This window comes from Taeniopygia guttata, chromosome 7, assembly GCF_048771995.1.
Source record: "Taeniopygia guttata chromosome 7, bTaeGut7.mat, whole genome shotgun sequence".
Taxonomy (NCBI): domain Eukaryota; kingdom Metazoa; phylum Chordata; class Aves; order Passeriformes; family Estrildidae; genus Taeniopygia; species Taeniopygia guttata.
In genome coordinates, this window is record NC_133032.1 from 18,572,537 (window position 1) to 18,592,573 (window position 20,037).

General features: G+C 36.2%; 2 protein-coding genes across 3 annotated transcripts; one reads left to right on the top strand and one right to left on the bottom strand.

Annotated features, from left to right (window-relative positions):
- The first annotated feature begins 68 nt into the window (after nt 1–68).
- Nucleotides 69–14,169, top strand: PJVK (pejvakin). 2 transcript variants are annotated; one of them, XM_002199495.7, is made up of 6 exons: nt 69–7,028; nt 9,086–9,281; nt 10,106–10,247; nt 10,957–11,074; nt 12,046–12,150; nt 13,438–14,169. In XM_002199495.7, the coding sequence occupies exons 1-6, from the start codon at nt 6,818–6,820 to the stop codon at nt 13,737–13,739; spliced, it is 1,074 nt and encodes a 357-aa protein (XP_002199531.1). In that variant the 5' UTR covers nt 69–6,817; the 3' UTR covers nt 13,740–14,169. The 2 variants fall into 2 exon arrangements, with proteins under 2 accessions (XP_002199531.1, XP_072788406.1); XM_072932305.1 differs by having other exon boundaries at nt 69–217; nt 6,854–9,281.
- Nucleotides 14,170–15,389: 1,220 nt separating this feature from the next.
- FKBP7 (FKBP prolyl isomerase 7) lies at nt 15,390–20,018 on the bottom strand. Its single transcript, XM_002197043.7, has 4 exons — nt 19,810–20,018; nt 18,308–18,459; nt 16,058–16,191; nt 15,390–15,751 (listed from the first exon to the last, which is right to left on the bottom strand). The coding sequence occupies exons 1-4, from the start codon at nt 20,016–20,018 to the stop codon at nt 15,590–15,592; spliced, it is 657 nt and encodes a 218-aa protein (XP_002197079.3). The 3' UTR covers nt 15,390–15,589.
- Between the last annotated feature and the right edge of the window lie 19 nt (nt 20,019–20,037).

The window sequence follows — 20,037 nt, forward strand, 5'->3', positions numbered from 1 at the left end:
TAGATCAATTTATTATTAATCATAAAATTATGAATGTATATTTTACAGATTTATTTTGAAGAGATGGGTGATAGTGGTGGCAAAAGCACTAAAATGGTGGCTTTTCCTCTCTAACTTTTTTTCACTGCAGGAATACTTTTATAAAATTTTTCCCATGTGATTCTCTGTGCAGTTTCTTTACATCTGTCAGGAACCACCAACTGCAGTCTCAAAGAAGGTAATTTTCTTTTTGGCAGTTCCTAGTTATAGCTTCATACTGCAGCTGATAAGAGCCTTTTTCTTTTTTTCTTTTTTTTTTTCACTTCAGCTTGTTCTTTGTTATTAAAGGGAGCTTGCAGTATGCTTCTGAAATTTTGAGAGAGGGTGTAGAAAAAATTGTTCCTGATGTTCTCTAATAGATTTGAAAAAAGTGGAAATGAAAGAAAAAAAAAATTACTTGACACCCACCCTGTCTGGCCTCTTGGAAAAATAACAGTATGTGGGATTTTGATATTTTTCCATTATGTGTTCTTGTCAGCTGTTCAGCCCTTAAAATGAAAGCATAATAAAAACTAAGAATTTGGTTGGGAGGAAAAATTAAGGTTTTTGTTATTTCCTGGCATTGTAAAAAGAACAAGTGTTCAAACAATCTGGAATGCTGCCTGAATGGAAGAAATTGCAAAGGAAGGGAAAAGGCTTTTTTCATGAATGGCAGTGCTTTCTGTCTTGTGTCAGAGTACACATCTTGTCTAAGCCCGTGCTCTGTGCAAAGGGGCACACTAGGAGCTTTTCCCTGTTAACCATTCCACAAGGGAAATTTAGCTCTGCTTTCACCTTTGTCCAGTTGAGATCTGTCCTTGCCCTCTGAATGCTTTGGATGACTGTGACTCAGCAGAATTACTGTGCATGAGTGAAATGTGAAAGGTTTTATGTCTTTACTTAATTGATGATAAAAAAATCAATGCAGCAAACCTTTGGGAATAGAGCGCCAGAGGCCTGAGAGGCTACATGAGCAACCTGACACCAAATTTAGCATCAAAACTATTACTTTAGGTATGAAAGAAAGTAAATTGCATGTTTAGCTTTAATCTAAGCAGGAGACAGGTGATGCTTCTTCATAGCCACAAACATGTAGGCGCTGTGGTGTGGTGAAGTGAGACAGCGTGGGAAGCTATTGACAGGATTTCATCCTGACTCAGCTAAAGGAGTTGCCCACAGAAAGCTGTTCCAAGTTTCACTGCTGGTACAAAAATCTGTTCTGATATGATGATACATAGCATTTTTGCACAGCAACATATCAAGCCACATGGTTCTTCAAGACCTCGTGATCTTACTAAATATTTAAGTTGGTCTAAAGGTTAAAAAAACACTGCACTTCAATACAGAAAATTATTTTCCAAGAAAGTAATTATTACTAAGTCAGGTTAAAGGAAACTAAGCTAAAATATCATTCAAACCCAGAGTACTGGGGGCTAATTGAGGAAGTACTCTATTTTTATTGAGTAGTGAGTCTAATTTTACTCAAGGGCAGGAAATAAAATGCCTTATATTTAGACTGCCATTTTTATTTCTGAGAGCTGTGTCTAAGATTTAACTTCGAGTAGATGAAAATACAGGTTAGGTTGTATATCCTGTCTCTATATCTCAAGTGCATATTAGTACATTTTAAAAATTCAGAAAAAAAAAAAAAGGTGTGCAAAGATGCATTTTACAGGCATGAATCTGTTGTGAAGATGCTCTTTGCCTGTGATGAGACTACATTAGATTATGTTTGTAATTACAAGGATAAGTTTCAAAGCAAAACCAAACATGTAGTTGCTTTTCTCACTGATTAGTGTCTGGCTACATTTCCTTCAGTAAAGAAAAGAACCTGATTATTAGCTCAAATTTCACAACAACCCTAGGCTTCTTGAGCAGGTTTATGACAAGTCAGTGGAGGAAAAAATTATAAATAAACATTCTCAATAGGTTACTTTTGACTATAAATTCTGGTAAGGATGCTGGGTTATTTCTTTCAACTGATACAATTTTAGGTGTTGTCTTTTAAATTCCTCTTTAAGTAAGTTATTTCTGAGGGCCTTGGATTACTTCTAGCAGTCAAAGACATTCAAGAGCACAAGAGCACATCCATTCTTCAGTTCTAGTTCAAGAGCTGACTTCACTTAAATGCTGATCAGCTGACCTAGAATAACAGTATCAGGCTACTTTTCATGTTTGGTGACAAGAATTTTTTATGTCACCTGTCTGTTAAAAATGTTTAGTATCTGGAAACAGCTCAAATCTATTACTCTATGCCTACAGCCATGAAAAGAATGAATTAGGAAACTAGATGAAGACATATTCTTGTCTTGAAAGCATGAAAAGGAACAGGCTGAATAAACATAGAGATGATTATGAAAGAGGATGCTGAATTATTGCATGCACTACAAACACTGATTTAATTTTGTCTGTTTATGAATACTCTGTATCCAGAGGCTTTTGTAATAGTAATAATCACTTCTTGCAGAATGTTTCCCTGAGAAGTGGCACATCAGCACAGCCACATGCAGTGAGTTTCATAGACAGAGGTTAATTGCCCAGTATCACAGGACAGCTAGTGCCAATGCCAAAAATAAAAACAGTCCTGCTGCTCAGGTTAAAGCAGCAAGGAACAAGTTGTCTATGACTGAAGGAAGTTTTATATAGATATAACTGTACCAGCACCCATCAGACAGCTTAGCATCGACAATGTGAGTTATAACATAGCAGTCAAATCCTTTGTTTTGTAAGTTTTCTTTAGATACAGTAGCACAGTAGCATCTACAGTTCTACATCCTCATAGAGGTGGATGGGCAAGCCCACAAAGCTGTCCTGTCACACAGGCACACCTACTGACACATGCTGGGTAAAAAAGATTTGGCCATTTGGGCAGCATCCTTCAAAGGAAAAGAAGCATTAAATATACTTTAGGTCACGCTGGCTTGTTTTTTTCCAGATTTGTCTTCACAAGCTAATAATGCTACATGATGAAAGTAGCTTTGTTGTATACAGCAATGTTTATGTAACGACTGAAAGCTGGAAGAGGAAGGGAGAAAAGAAATCTTAAGTATTAACTGACTGGATAAACTGAGCTGGTATTGAAAAGATTAAACCCAAAATTTGCACAGTATTACGCTGGTAATTTGTTTAATATCTTCTTAATGAGCAAAAAGATGCTGTCAGTTGCCAGACTTCTCACAGGTGGTAATTGTAAATGCAAATATACTATCTCAGCATATCTGTCCCTGGAGGACTACTTTTGCATTCATTTTTAGTAAAGGCTTCACATGGATGTTAATGCATCCATCTCTCTACTGAAAATATTGCCATTAATGCTGGGGCAATTACAAAGAAGAAAAAGCTGGGATATTTTATGCACTTTAAAGATGGACACATGAAACATAGATTAAGTAATCTGTATGTTCATGAACAAAGGTCTGGAACCTGAAAGGTAAGTCTGTGGAAGAGCATATAAAACTATCACTATAATTTGTATTTCAGGAGCTCTGAAGTTGTGTAAATCATGGTATTAAACTGGCTGGTTTTGCTCATACAGGAGAATTTCTAGACAAATACCACATAAAAAAACCCCAAAAAAGAAGTCAAGTGCTGTCAAACCCACTCAGGTTTTTGCAAAAACCCAAAAAGTGTGTATGTAATTAGAACCATATTTTGCCCAGTAAAATGTTATTTTTGTTACCTCCTGAAATATAACAGTGTCCATATCACTCAGATCCTGTGTTTCTAGGGAAATACTCATGCCATATGCTGGAAAGTTAGGGAATTTTGTGAGTAATTTTTTCAGTAGCATTTTCATTTGCTGTTTTTTATATGTTAAATTCTTTCATTTGTTCTTTTGCAGAGGTCTGCAGGTAAATATAATACAGTTCAAATGCACTTGCAGTGTACATGATACACTCCTGTTCAGTAGCCAGGAGATCTGGCAACTGATGGCATCCTTTTGTACACTAAGAAGATATTTAACAAATTGCCAGTATAATTTGGTATAAATTGTGGGTTTAATCCTTCCAAGTGAAACATCAACTAAGTTTATCCAGTCAGTTAACACTTAAGATTTCTTTTCTCCCTTCAACTCATTGCTTAATCATGCTAATCTTATGATATGGTTGACTGTGACAAGAAATAAATTAAAGTCAGATCAGTTCAAGTGGATTACAGATGGTTTAAGATTTCTGGCTTGAAAATAATGAAATAATTCCACATTTTCAGTTCATTGGACAAATCTCTAGCTTGCACTGCCTTAGATCACATTATAAATGTGTCTTTAGACACTTTGTAATTACAGGGGACCAACATTTCTGCAAGGGATAATGTAGCATAACTATCCAATATTAAACCAAAAATCATTATGGAATTATTCTTTAACTACACAAAACCTTCTGCATCTTCCAACACCATGCAGAGAGCAGGATTGTCCTCTAGGTTTTACTCTTAAAAAATCCATTTTTTTTATCAATATGATGTGAGAAAAAAAATACAGTATTTAGGCATAAAATATTCTCAACTATATATAGCTAATACTTGCTATGTTACTACACCATAGCTAATGCCCACTCTGAAAAAACAGAACTCATCTTGCATAGGAAATACAGTCTCTTGCTCTTCCCTCCTCAGCTCTGTGCTGAGGGGAGTAGAACATTTCAGCCCAGATCCTCCCCAGGGAGCAAATGTGAGTAAGGACTTTCATCTGCACAATTTGGCGAGACCAGGCAAGATTTTTTTTATTCCAGTGATGACTCAGGCATAACTTATTCACTTGGAAATTAAAATGTTTTTCATTTATTCATTTCCCAAAATGAGAGGATGCCAGGGCTGCAGAAATGCTGGAAGTTCATAAGTACACTGGTGTGCCAAGTACAAAAGTGTCTAGTGCTGGAGGAGCAGGGAAATACCTTATGTTTCTTCACTTGGATGTGCAAAATTAGTGAATGTTTTCAGATCATGGCAATGTTACTGTACTCAGACTCCTGTTCTCTGATCTGTGGCATGAGGACAACACAAACATCTGCTGAAGCATTTTTGATGGATTATAGGGTGTTAGAGTAACAGGAATAGCACGTAAACATATCAAATGAAACTATTCATTATCAAAATTAGAGCTTAGATCAGACTGAGTGTGATCTATGACCTCATACCGAGTAAGAAAAATACAAATGCATGTTGAATAAACAGTGCCAGCTGGTCTTAATAATGTGTAGAAAAATAGTATCTTGTCAAACATATATATACAGGATTAATCTAAACCAAGGATCAAGGGGCAATTTTCATTTTAGAGTTCCCTTAGATATTTCTTCCCTTTGAAAGCTTTTCAGTTGTTTTAATGTGTTTTGATTGAGCAAATATGCACACGGTTTTTCAGATAGTGTTGTATGAAATTACACCCAGAATTAATTGCAGCCTTTCCCATGCTTTCAATTCAAAGTCTATACAAAACCTGACTCGATTTTTCAGCACCCTCTAGAGTAAGCAGAAAGATCCAGCAGCCTTTCCTTTCATAGCTAAAGTAATGCCATCCTTTTTTTGCCATTTTGTTGGATTTTCTGATACTCTGAACCTTTAAAAATATTATGGAAGTATTGACACATGATAAATTATTAAATAAGTGTTCATATTATAAAAACATTCCTTCAGGTACTTTCACATAAAAACCTTACTTCAGAAAACAAAAGCCAATCAAACCAATTGTAACCTGGCAACCAGGGACAATATTCCTACTGAAGTGTAACTTTACAAGCCAGTGGCTGATGCTTTACCCACTGCAGTGGGAGTCTCTGGGTAGCTGCAGTGGGAGTCTCTGGAAGAAGAGCTGCAAGGTTTAGCCAGTTCTGTGTTCATCAATCTTACTAGAAAATTGAGTAATCGTCTACATGAGGGTGGGTCAGCTCCTTCTGCCTCTCTCACAGATCCTCCACTGTGCTCTCTACTGTCTGTCTTCTCTTTACAGTTTTCTGTCTTTTTACACTGGGGCTTTATATCTTGGATTCTTGACTTGCTCATCTCAATACTGTCACTTTTTAATGCAATTTTAATTCTCATAATTTAATGAGATTTTCAGTAATCTGAGCTAAATGCATGGAGCTCAAGCCTAGCCCTTGGGTCACAGACAGCTAAGTCCATGGGAGATTAATAACAAATTATAAGAGCCCACTGGTGTTTCCCCCATGCCCCAGCCTGCTCTGATCTCACACTTCAGCCCAGCCCAGCTCAGTCCCCAGCTGAGCTCTCCCAGGCAGGTTATGCCAGTGCTGTGAAAGGCAACACCATCTACAGAGCTCCCAGTGCTCATCCAAGTGTAACTCCAGTGCCCTCCCAGAGCACGTCTGGGCTGCTTTGTTGGTGTTGCTAAAACACCAGAATTCAGCTGCAGCAAGGACCCAACAAACAGCAGTCACCAATAACTCCTAGTGGGAAGTTGAGGGTTATGAAAGTTAGTTTTCTGTTTCTATGACAGTAAATTTTGTCTTTTAGGGTGGCAATAAACTGCCAAGAAAAGGTCACCATTTCCCTCTCAGTTTACAGTGTTAATTCATTATTCATCATACAGAATTAGAGAGCTTAACTGAAGGTCTCGGAGAGAAGTCTCAAGCAGTACACCATAGAAGTTCACTAGCTAAGATGCTGTTGATTCTTTAAAAGTGAGATATAACTCACTCTAAAAAAAGCAGTTTGACAGATTTTTTCCCCAAAGCATGCTAATTTTTTTGCAAGAACAATATAAGAATAATTGAACATGGGCTCGATGTCTGGAAGCTACACTTGATACAGAGCTTTTTATTATTATCATTATTAATGTCATAATATGTTTGCTGCTGCAACCAAAAACTTCGTTAAACAGGTTGGTGATGGAGGAAGATTAGTTCCAGTGCCCAGCCTCAGTGAAGCTGACAGATACCAACCTCTGAGCCTTGTGATTAAAAAAAGAAAATGTTTGCTTTCAAAAAAATCTAAATTTGCTTCAACACCTTTCACATTAAAAGACATTCTTCAAGGGGAGAAAGAAATTTCTGCAGGTAAGATTTTTATCTTTCTTCGAGGTGGAAAAATGCATGTTTTCTAGTAAAGACATAGTAAACATAGTTTAAACTGTGCAGGTAGTATGATGTTTCCTTTAGTAAATGGGTAATAACATTTTTCTAGCTTAGTCATGTAATAAATATTTAAGAAAAAAAACAAATAAAAAAATGATACAAATCAAAATGGTAAGGCAAAAGGGAAAAAATGACTTTCTGGGAAAAGAGTAAAAAAAAAAAAGAAAGTAATTTATACTAAAAAGCCTTGATATTTTCTGAGCTAGTATTAAACAAATTCAGTTAAGCCTTTTTATTTTTCACAAACCACAAATTCCTGACAGAGGTACTAATGGATGTTGATTAACTGCTACATAAAACTTATTTAGAAATGTACCCCTTTGTCTCTATACTCACTTTTAAGTGTGTAAGAATGGCCTCAGCTCTGCAGCTCTTCCATGCTGGCAGTCCCTGGTGCTGAACTGACCTCTGCACAGGCAAAAGCATTTGAAAACAGCTATTACATCTGACTGGTGTAACTGGATTTTCATAAGACTTTTTCCACATTTGCAATCTTTGTGATGTATATAAAGAGCTTAACTGTTTTAAAATTCCCTTTTCTATGCCAGAGTGTAAATTTTGAGGAGATTCTAACAGAATTATGAGGCGCAAAATTGAACTATACTGCCTTTATCTTCCTGTACATTCCTTTGAAAAGTGTGTAATTCATGTCTACAGGTTTTCTCAATACAGTTTCACTGCTTTTTTTTTTTAATGTCAATTTTGGCAAAATTATTGATGATATTACTTGCACAACAAATGCATCAGTTAAAAACTCTACTAAGACAAACTAAACAGGAAATACCACTTGATCCCAGAAGAGGGATTTCAGGACACAAGCATGAAAAGAAAAAATTTAATCCTGAATCTTACATTCAGAAGAAGTCATCTGGCTTGTCCTGAATGAAAAAAAAAAACAAAAAACCAAAAACAAACAAAAAAAACCCCACCTCATTTAAATGTCTGTAAAAACGTTGCAAAATCTCATTAAAAATTCTCACAAAACCTTACTAGTCTTTTCTGTAAAGGTTAAATGTTGTGCGCAGAAAGTATTAAGAAAATCCTTTAACATAACCAAAGAGGTTTGTAATTGAATTTCCTTTTTTATGTGGCAAAGACAAGCATTTCCAATCTTTTTAGTATTATGAAAAATATATTAAGCTTCTTTTTGGTCAAAAAATAAAAATAAACAGGATTCATAGTAGGTGATTTAATAAGTCAGTTTATCCTAATATCTGCAAGGATTAAAAACAAAAAACGAGTAAACCACAGATTCTTACATGTACTTGGAAATCTAATCCCTGTGTTCATTTTAATTTGGTAACCAATGTGTTCTAGTATTTCTTCTGTTAGTGTAATGGAAATGTATTTGATATTATAAAGACATTTTTGTAGAGGTGCTTTGGTACCTACTTTTTGATTTACAATAATTGTATGCAAACTTTCATCAAGTCAGAATTAATGTGTTGTTTTCCTTTAAAATAAACAGACATAGTTGTTGGGCAGAGTTAATGTTACTGGTACACCTATGTCTCATTCATGTATTGCAAAAATGAAGAAAAATTAGGGTATTTGTAGGGCATCTAGATGAATTTCAGAATTCCATAGTATTCTTTATACAGTGGCTTTCATTTTATTCCTAGCTTTAATATTCTGTGTGGCCTCCACTGAATCATTTTGGGTTTCAGAGCTTCTGTCATTAAAGCCAAAACATACTACATGTGTAGTTTATATGTATCAGCATCATAATTACAGGTGGAAGTACTTGAGGAGAATAATGATGAACACAGAAATTTGAAAATAGCTCTAGTCAAACCCAGGACTCCAATGTACTCTTTCCACCAATCATCAATAGTAACACCAATAAACAAGTGCTCGATGTATTTCTGATTTTCATATCAAAATGGTAAGCATGGTAGGAATGGTACTATTTATTCTTGCTATGTGAAAATCCTGTGTTCAGACTTTTCATCACACACAGGTTATCTTCTTTCACTCAGGTGTCTCGTCTTACCAGTTGCTCAACTATGAAGACAAATCAGATGTTTCGCTTAATGGCAGAAGAGGAAATCAGATAATGAATGATGTTGGTTTTGATGTTGCTGGATCAGATTCTGTTGCCTTTAAAGCTTCTTTTGGCATAGTGACCAAACACGAAGTCGAAGTACCAACATTACTTAAAGAACTCACTACAAGGTTGTATTCTGTGCTTTGATTTCTGTTTCTATAATTCTTAATTCATAATTCATAATTTCCATAATGATTTCATACAGTTAGGCTGAAAGTCCAAAGTTGTTAGGTTTTGATTATTTTTAGTCAATCAGTAGCAGTCACCATCAGATATTTTCAAGGGTATCACGTTGGATCACTGGGATAAGACACATGACCTGCATAATACAGGCTGTACAATTTTCTGAATTATTTGAATTACGGTGCATCCCGGTAAATTGTTTACTATGCATGATGCAACATTTGGCATTTACAAATATATATTGTTACCTTGTTGGTATTTACCAAGAAGTGCATGCCATTTTGTATCTGCAACCTGTCTTTCCATATTTTCCTAGTTTATTCGTAACCTTCAAATGTTATCATTAATAACCGTGAGTGAGGAAAGAGGATCTAGTCTCCTCAAAAAAAGATTCAGTATTATAGAACTAACTGCCATTTTTTGTAGAAATTCTTCTACAAGCATTTGTTTCATGATTGTTTAAAAGCGATATAGGGTTTTTTTCAGTTAATGGCACTAAAACCAGAGTCAGATGGACAGGCTTTGAATTTTCCAGGGTGTCCAGATATCCTCCGTAATATCTGTAGAATACTGGCTTTCCTTGAATTTTTTACTTCTGTTGCCAAACACTGAAAATCAATATTAAGTTTCCAGAGATTTCCTTGGTCAGTTGTTTTACTGCTATGAAACAGGTATTATGGTGATTTGTTTACTGATTTAATGTTACTTAGCTGCTTTGAAAATGGCTAATTATGTCTTAATTTCCTTCCTGCCTCCCTCTTGGTTTTAGAAAAATAAACTTTGATCATTGCCTAGTCCAGCAATCAAGAAAAAGTAGGATGGAAATTTTGTGTGTGGTCATGGAAAGTATTCGAACTACAAGGCAGTGCTCATTAACTGTCCATACTGGAATGCGTGGAGAGACAATGAGGGTAAATATGTTTGGCAAAGTTCTGTAACTCAAATGATCAAGCATAAAAAGCTCATTATTATACATGTAGTGGTTTGATTTAATTGTGTTTTTATAATATAAACTCAGAAAAAATCTCAAGTAAATCAATACTACTGTACTGATGCAAAGTGGTTTAAAAGTTGGTCTTTTGTTAGCAGTGCTTATAGGACAGAGGGATGGGAAATGCATGAAAGGATGGCTAGACAATGAGCCATTGCTTGGGGTGAAGCCTCTGCAAAAATGTGGAATTTACTACTTCTTAGTTTGACCTTCTAATAAATGTATAACCTTTCTTTCATTATTATGGTAATCTTCTGTAACATATTGGAATTTCAGGTGATTACTTGAAGGGTCGGCATCTTACTCCTTGTCTTATGCTCTTCCTCCCCCTTCCTTCTCGATGTGTTTGAATAATTAAACTTACAAGTCTTCTAACTTCACTTTTTCTAGTATTATTAAATCATCCACATAATTTTCAGTAAGTGATGCAAATTGCTCTCTCTGTATCAAAATTTATTAAAATGCAAAGTAATTAATAGAAAATTCTTCAGTTGTGAAATTTGATCTTCAATTTCAAATTTCCCCCCTGGCATTGTAATTCTCAATATATGAATTTAAGATTAGTACTTTGTTTATTTATTCATTTCAATGTCTAACGTTTTTTCTTTTGATCCTTCTCTAAATTATAGTTTCACATAATTGAAGATCAGAATTATAAAGGGCGGGACAAAGCCATTGTTTTTCCTGCACATACAACTATTGCTTTTAGTGTATTTGAACTCTACATTCATTTGGATGGTAATTTCGGTAAGTGATGTGAATTACTGTCATTACTGCTATTATTTATAATGATCTAAGTTTTTAAAACTGCTTTATTGCTCTTGATATACATAAGCCCTGATCCCATACAATGGGATGCTTTAATTTTATGCACATAAGTATTCTGACATTCTGACAGAAACAGTGCTTGAAAAGAAAAACAAGGCAGGTGCTAGGAAATAGTCTGCTGTGGGAACATTTCTTAAAAGTTAGACTTGGTATTTTTTAAATTCTGTGGTGGCATGGAACAAAAAGCCCCACTTAGTTATATTTCTAGCTGGTGAGAAACGGGTTTCTGAGACTACCTGATCAGTTTTGCATAAAATAGGCAAGTACAAAGATACAAGTAAAGAAAAAAGTGTACAGAACTTCTAAACTACTAATATTTTTTTCTGTTGGGGCTTTAATTTCAATCTGATACATCATTTGCACATATAAATATCTAAAGCTATTTAGGAGGAATTAATTGCAGCAATTGAAAACAAATAAAAAATTTGCATAGCATAGATTTTACCTTAAAGTATTTCTTTCAAGTTATGGATAGAATTCAGTATCAGAAGTGGTAAGTACAGAATTCACAGCCTTGCTTACTATGTTCCATTTCTGCTTTCAAGTAAGAATACAGAAATGTTTGTCCTTCAGAATCAGGGCTTCCATTGTTATGCTACTGACCGTTCTGACCCCTTAACATGACCATAATTTGTGCATGAACCAAAACAGGCTCTGAGGATGTTAATTGAAAGCCACCAACAGTTAAAAATTCCCATAAAATCTGTGTTACTTGATTCTGTGGGCAATTACTGCATGCAGACTTGTATTAAAAAGTTATACTAGCCATTAAAAATATTAGCAAAGCTAGATTTAATCACTGTTAACTTTTTTGATTAGAAAGCATATTAAATTGTTGTGCAATTATGGCTTTTATATTTAGTCGTTTTAAAAACTTTTCATTTTTACAGAACTTTGTGTGACTCCAATTGCAAAAGGAGGATTTGAAAGAGAGAAATCTGGATCATCTTCACTGACCAAATTCAGGAGATTAAAGAATAATCTGTTTCATCGAAGTACGACTTTTGACATTTATATACAAATGTCTTATTTAAAAGTGTATCTTTGTTTCTTTAATTTCTGACCAAGATGAATGTTTAAAGCAAAAAAAATTTGACGCAAAATGTACCTCTCAATTTCTAGTGTATTGAAATGATTATAGAGTTATTAAAATTTACATTTGAGAACCTGTCTCTCAGAAATAACAAAGCTTTTCTTTAAATTCTAAAGATCTTAAAATGTATGGCTGTTGATAAACTGGTAATGAGTAATTACACAGTTAACATTGAGCCTATTTCATGTGTTTGCCATTTATAGCTTGTATTATACAAGTTATAATTATAGTAATATTTGAAGGCAAAAGCTGTAAATATTTTTGTAAATATCAAACAATATTAACTGCAATAATTGAATGTACTCCTTAGGCACTATGTTCCCATGGCAGGATACCATCATAGTCCTCTTTTCTCATTCTAATATGAACATAACATCCAATAAAAATGCAGATCCCTGTATGCAGCTTTAGACCAAGATCTTAAACTTGTAACATTCCTTGGTCCAAGTACGTTGGAAATCTGCAGATCTGAGTATGAAGATAAACGCTGAGCAGTAAACATGTCCCAAAAGCTGGTGTGTGTAGGTGTTCTTCCTCCACTGTATCCCATTCTTGATCAAAGAATTTTTATGGACCAAGCCTTTAGTGCTGCTCCAGTCCACACAAGGGGAATAAATCTTCAGTGGGTATGATACATCTCAGGAGCTGTAGCTGCCTGAAAGTTCTTCACTCAATCTAGTCAGTCACTGAAGAGAAAGGGAAAGGCAGGTAGTTCCTACCTGGCACATCTGGATACTCAGAAATCTGCTAGGAGGTTAACAAGGAGTGAATTTTCTAAACATATTAAATATTAGTGGGATTTTTTGGTAAATAATAAGAAATGAAAGTGAATGTACAATGTTTAGAAAATAAAACTAGAAATGAAAAAATAAAAACAAGTACACAGCTGTGGTTTGATTTTGCACCAATTTCTCAGAAGCCTGCCTCATGCCTATCCTTCAGGTATATTTCTAAAAATATAATTACATAGGTCACATACAAAAATTTCTAGCTTTTGTCATTGTCTTAAGCGAAGTTGAAGAAAAATTTTTATCATACAGGGTTTTTGATGGGAAGCAATCTATATGGCATGCTTATAACAGTTTTGTGCATCAGTTGTTATTTCTATAATTAAACTGATATTTTTTAAACAACAGCTCGTAAGGTAATAACAAAATACTGCTTCTTTTCCTTGTGTGCTCTTTTTCAGATAAAGGAGTAGTGGAAATCGTTGCTAACTCTGATCCTTACTTGGAGGACCTTTTTGCAGATTATTATGAAAAAGCTGCAAGCATGACTGATCTCTCCACAAGCTATCTCAGAGACGGTTCTCATATCCGAATTAATTTACTTAATAACAACATCCCCAAAGGGCCCTGTGTCCTTTGTGGAATGGGAAGTTCAAAAAGGGAGACAGTCTATGGATGTGTGGAGTGCTCTTTTAATGGACAGAAGTACGTACGCCTGCATGCCGTGCCCTGTTTTGACCTCTGGCATAAGAGAATGAAGTAACTGATCTGGGAAAGTGCCTGTTATCACAGACATGGGCATAACTGTGCCACAAACTTTCTGGAGTTAGTGAATATGTCTCCAATTGAGAAATGCAAAACAATGGAAGTGCAAAACATTTTATTATGCTGTTATCTTCAAATTCTTTGCTTCACAGTCAACCTCTACTTTAAAATGCACATGAATTTCCTGACATTGCTGTTTTTTGTAGAACTTTCTCATTATCATAATTAAAAACATACTTTTAAATAGTATTTTCTAATGTCAAAATATATGCTAGAACTTAAAGTTGTTTATACAAACTTATTGTTAAACCCCAAAATGTTGCCTTTCTTTACACTGGCATATGATGGTTAAATGAGAATATTTGTTAATAATTTAGTGTTCTCATGAATGTTTAATTGAAGTATCAGATTAAAAACCATGCTAAAACTTAGCTCAGTCTAATGTTTCAGTTACCAGAGGGAACAACTGGAACTATGGATGGGAGCTTCATATTAGGGTGCTGTTGCCTAATATCAAGCTTGTTTAATTATGAAAAAGTACCAGCCAGTTTACCTGCTGCAGTTGGATTCTACGTCACAGCTGCTCTGTTCTTTTATGTGCTCAGAAAAATACCTGCTTAGCAGAAAATGTTTTGGAAGCTTATGAAAATAATAGAACTGCTCACTCCAGGAAGACTTCATGGGTGAAGGTCTTTAACAGCTGCATCCCAGCCTCAGGAAATTGAGTCTATTGAGGACTGGAACAACACAGAGCTCTGTCCAGGGCTGGGACCAGGCTGCGGGACAGGGCACTGTTAAACTTGTCACTGCACTGTTTTACACTGGCAGAGCAAAAAACCTTTTTATACCTTTTAAAATTATTTCAAGGATAACCCAGTATGGAAGCTTTTTTCACTTGTGCTGCTACTTTCACTGTGTACATCTGATTATTACATGTTGAAGTGAATACAGCCACTGCTTTTTATGTGAGAAGAGTGAAGTATGTTACACAAGCATTATGATGTGTTCTGCACAAGCAGAACAGTTAACAGATAAAAGTACTGTCTATTAACTATTGCTACTTTGCATTTTCCCAGTGAGGAAAACCAGAATGATGCCCTAATAATTATTTATGTTTTTATACAGCATCTCCCATCATCTTCAACCTCATTCAATTAAATTATGATAGTGTAGATTTTTAACTTGGTGCTGCTGAACAAACTGGCTAACCTGACCATTTTACTAAGCCAAAGTTAAAACACTCCCTTAAAGTACTGCTTTTTCTTCAACATCAAATTCTTTATGTTAATATTACATCAAAGAGGTTATTTTAAAAACATTTTTTTGTTTTTATCTTAACATTCCATAGACAAAGTTTGCCCATTTTAATGCCTTTTATAGTTAATTGCTGCAAATGGCCTTTCCTCAAGAAACTAGGCTAGAAGCCTGCAGGGGTCTAAGAGCTGTATTCCTGGGATTCTGTTTTCCCCCTCTTCATTTTATAGGGGACTGAGAAGTGTTCAGCAGTTACACTCCAGCTATGTCAAAGGTTACTGTAGCTTTTGTGTCCTCAATTGAACAGAAATAATTATTTTCATCAGTATTTCACCAAATGAGGGACTACTGAGCAATACTGTAGGATTGGAACATGTTGTAGGAACCACAAATATTATGGTGTACTTCGATTTTATTTCTTTCTTTTGAAATATCTGACACATTTTATTAGCTGAATGTTAAAAATAAGATTTTTACAGTCACCTTAAGAGATATAAAAAGATTCCACTATAAAAAAAATACAAAAATTCTGTGACAAAGTATTATTATTTAGAATTCAGTGTGCAGAAAACAGCCAAAATTTTTTTAAAATACTTAGAGTTCATCATGCTGGTAGACATTGTACTCCTTTGCTGATATGAAGCCATCTCCATCATGGTCATTCTTCTTAAATATATCAGCTAAGATTTCATCATGGGCGGAGGGATGACGCTTTTTGCCATCTCTTGCAAACTCTTCTTTCAAATACTGGCTTATCTAGAAGAAAAGTAAAAGTCAAATCATTGTGACTTTTATGCTAGCACTCAATTTAGCCGTCTTCAGGGACACGGGGGATATACAAGTAATGTATTGTGATTCCAGTGCAGACACATCTACAGCTTGTCTACAGGAAGTGTGAGACTTATTAATGTATTAAAGCAAATTTCAGCAACCTACAGCACAGTGTAGTTTGTGTAAACACACAGAAACCTTACATGATCAGCTGCAGCAGAGGCAGCTCATGTAAAGGTAACACTGATGCCGCCACACCTATAGTTTTATAAATTATTTGTACCATATTACCTCAAGTTCAGAGAGTTTCTTGTCGCCGTCTTTGTCTATTTGATTGAATGCTTCAACACTACGAGGTCCTTTATTTACTGCATAAAGTTCAATCTCAAAGATCAGTGTTGCATTGGGTGGAATCTTAACGTGTGCTATGAATAAAGGAAAAAAAAAAGTGTTTAAGGAATCAGACACTATGGACAGAGATCACATGTATGATAAATTCACAGGTAAAGCATTTCTTTATTAAAAAAGGCTGTGTTAATATTCAGATTAAACTCCAAATTCAAATGTTGTACATCTAGACAGGAAGATTGTTTGATTGTGTTAGATAAATTATTTCAGAAGAAACTTGCTAATCATGTACCTGCCTGAAACAAAACTGTACTGCATACCAATTCAGGTACTTTCAGAGATTAGATGACTGGTTATCATGAAAAACAAATACTTCTAAAGTTCTCATTCTTTCACATCCTGTCATATGACAGGGCTTATTTAGAGACTTGTTCTAAGATATATGTCTTTATTAAACAGCTGCAATCTGATTTAAAACATAACAGTAGTTCAATGCTCCTGTGCATTGTCTGTCTGAAGAAACAGACCATACAATGTTTTACCTACTTTGTATGAATTATACCTATGAATTTACCTATGGTAAAAAGTATTTTATGTATGCTGTAAAATAATGTTTAAAATGTACATCTCAAAAAGCAGCAACAGGATGTAAGTCATCTGACTTGCAAAAAATCCCCATAGAAACTTCAAACTACTGGAACACTTTGTCTGGCCTCTGAATTAAGAAAACAACTGTAAGAATTCTTTGTTCCTGGATCAAAGCATTTTCTGCCACCTGATGTAAAACCAGCACTGCCTACAAACACAGGTTCATGTACCATGCATCTGGCAAAAAAGGGGAACTGAAAACAGACAGCAACAAATGCAGTCTAAAAATGGTGCCAAAAGAGCATAAAGAAATCATGCAGTATAAAATTAAAATGTAAACATGCAAGCTGCCAAAGCCAGTGAGCATGACACTGTAACCTCAGAATTTTGAGCTTGTGTTCATCCTTCATAAACTGAAGAAAAGCTGAAGAATCTACACTGTTTTTAAACAGAAGATAAACAAAACTCTGACACTACTCATCTAAAATAGCCATAGTAAAAACAACAGGTTTCAGAGTTCAAAAAGTTTTAACTTTCCATGCTTTAGAAAAGAAGAAATTTTAAATTCATCTGAATATAAATAATTATTTAAATACACCTTACAAAAGAAAGATACAATACTAGAATTTAGTGCCAGCAGTTTACAAATATACATACCAACAAAGGAAAGACATGTAAAGATTTAGAAAGCCACATGCATCTTTTCTAATTCAAGATTAGGCAGGTATCTTCCCCAGCATGCAGGAATACGCTGAGACAGAGGACAGGTGTGCTGTAGGAAAATGCTACTTCCTTCAAGTGCTACCTGGAACAAACAGTTAATATTAGTATTAAAGAGCATTCTTTTATTTGTATCAGTGTTTTTCCTTTTTGTATGAAATTGTATTAAAGACAAAACTGATGCATTGAATTCTGACATATCAGTACCAGAGTATTACTACAGAGCAAGAGCTACCTTTTCACAGAAACTACTACACCCAGGTCAGAGCTGACTTTATCTACATTTGAGTGCTGAAACACTGCATAGAACTTGTACTGGGACTTTTTTTTAAGTAACCTGCACACTGAATTATCTTATATTCAAATCAGATTTCATTTATTGCACTGTTGCAATTACTGTTACTTGAGAGCCATTAACTATTCAGAATGTAAGCAGTATTTTAAGCAAATTATTACTACTTAGATTAATTGCACTGCGTTATATTTAATTTTACTCAGAAGATGCACATTGTCATTAAAAGGCTAAACAGGTAGCAGTCAATAAAAAACAAATGTGACTGGAATTTAATATATAACACCATAATGCTGATATGGCTCATGGAGATCTTCCTTTTGCTGCCAATTTTTCACACTATGGCAATACTTGGGAAAACACATTGGGCGGTGTGTACTGAGTTCTAATGGAAACTGCAAGGCCTGGGTGTGGGTCTGTGGTCAGGACTACTTAAACTGTGTAGCAATGAGCAGGACTGGGGCTGCACAGCTGCACTGCCTCCAAATGGGAGCACCAGTTCTCACAGACATTTACAATACTATGTATTGTAAGTTTCAAAGGGTAAAAAACACAGGAAAGACAACGTTTAGAGTCAGAACTTCTTTTTTTACCATATCCTTGTTGTCCATATGCTAACGATGGAGGAATTGTCACTTTCCGTTTTTCTCCAGGGCACATATTCATCATAGCAATATCTAAGCCTTTTATGACTTGTCCAACACCCAGAACAAACCATTTTGGATGACCTTCATTTTGCGTCCGACTATTAAAAAAAAATTGTGCATGAGTAACGTTAATATAATATTTTTTAACATCAATATAACTTTTAGTTGCAGTTAGAACATAGATTATTAGCACACAAGAATGTTTAGAGTGCAAGAATACAAAGTATAAACACTTTGCTACATTTATAATTTAAGGTCAAATTTTGATATATGTAAGGGGAAAACCTCCTTTAAAAAAAAAAAGAACACCCTGTTTTTGAATTTCTTACAACAACATCCAGTCTTCCTGATCATGTACACTACATGTCAGAAACAAGGTGCCGCTGCAGGAAGTCTCCAAGAAGAGGAATGTGGGGAGCACTAGAAAATGAAAATGCCTTCAGCAGTTCACAACACAGCAGAATGGGATGGGACTGAGAGTGCAGGTGTGTGCTGGTGGAACCTGGCAATGTTGGCTGTAGGACTGTGTGCTCACCTACCACTCTGGCCAGCCCAGACAGCCAATGTTTGAGGCACCTTCTGGTCTTATGAGGCCTCCCCAGTACAGGCACTACACTGAACAGCAAATGAGCAAAACATCCGGATAACAGTGCTCTATGTACCAGTCAGTCACTGCAACAGGTAAAGAAATGCATGCGAAGTGGTACTGTTAAATGTAGAATTAACCTATATACTAATTTTTTTTCTTAAATTATACAAGTATGGGAATGAATCAAGATTTTGATGAGCTAAGCTACTGAGATAAGCTATTGTCTGAGGATAGATGGATGAGACAAAGTGAAAAAGCAAAAGACTAAATGATAACTCTGTGGTAAAATGGATGGCACAACAAATCAAGAAGGGAAACAGCAACAGGCATGAGGCAAAAAGGCTGCCAACCACTAGTATAATAATGTGGTTACACTGCACAGCGCCAACTATGTGGAAGTGGATGCTATATAAAACTTTCTGCCTAAAATTGTCAGCGTGCATTCCTACCAGGAGCTCCTCCTCCCAACCTGAGTTTTGCTGCACAAGTTATAGCATAGAACATGGCAAACATCAACATCGTGTTTTGGTTTTTTTTCCCACTCTGACAAATGGGGGCTCCATGTGAGGTGTGGGCTACAGGCTCTCGAAGTTTCCCCCTAGGGATCCTTGGACTCCTGGGGACTCCAGTTTGACCCTGGGGAAGTTCTGCATCCCTGAACACTCGGCTGAGAAAAAGTAAAGATTGCGACGGGGAGAAATCACTGTCGGTGATGCAGTCAGTACGAGCCCCGAGCTGCGCACTCCGGGAGCGCCCCGAGTCCCACTTATCCGGCTTCGGGTGAGTGGAGCGGCCGCGCCCCGCACCCCGCCGGGCCTGCCCACCGCCCGTCCTCGGACCCGGTGCCACGGGGGCTCACCTGCAGTAAAACTTGGACCCGTCGCTGGCCAGGAATCCGTCATAGTGCGCGTTCAGCAGGTCGCCCTTCTTGCTCTTCGGGCTGCAGGCCTCGGGGAGATGCAGCACCTCTATCTGAACCTCCTCCGCTGCCGCCGTGCCGCCCTCGGCCCGCGCCGGGGCCGCCAGCAGCGCCAGCGGCAGCAGGAGCAGGGTGATCCCGCGGCCCATGTCGCTCCGAGGCGGCCGC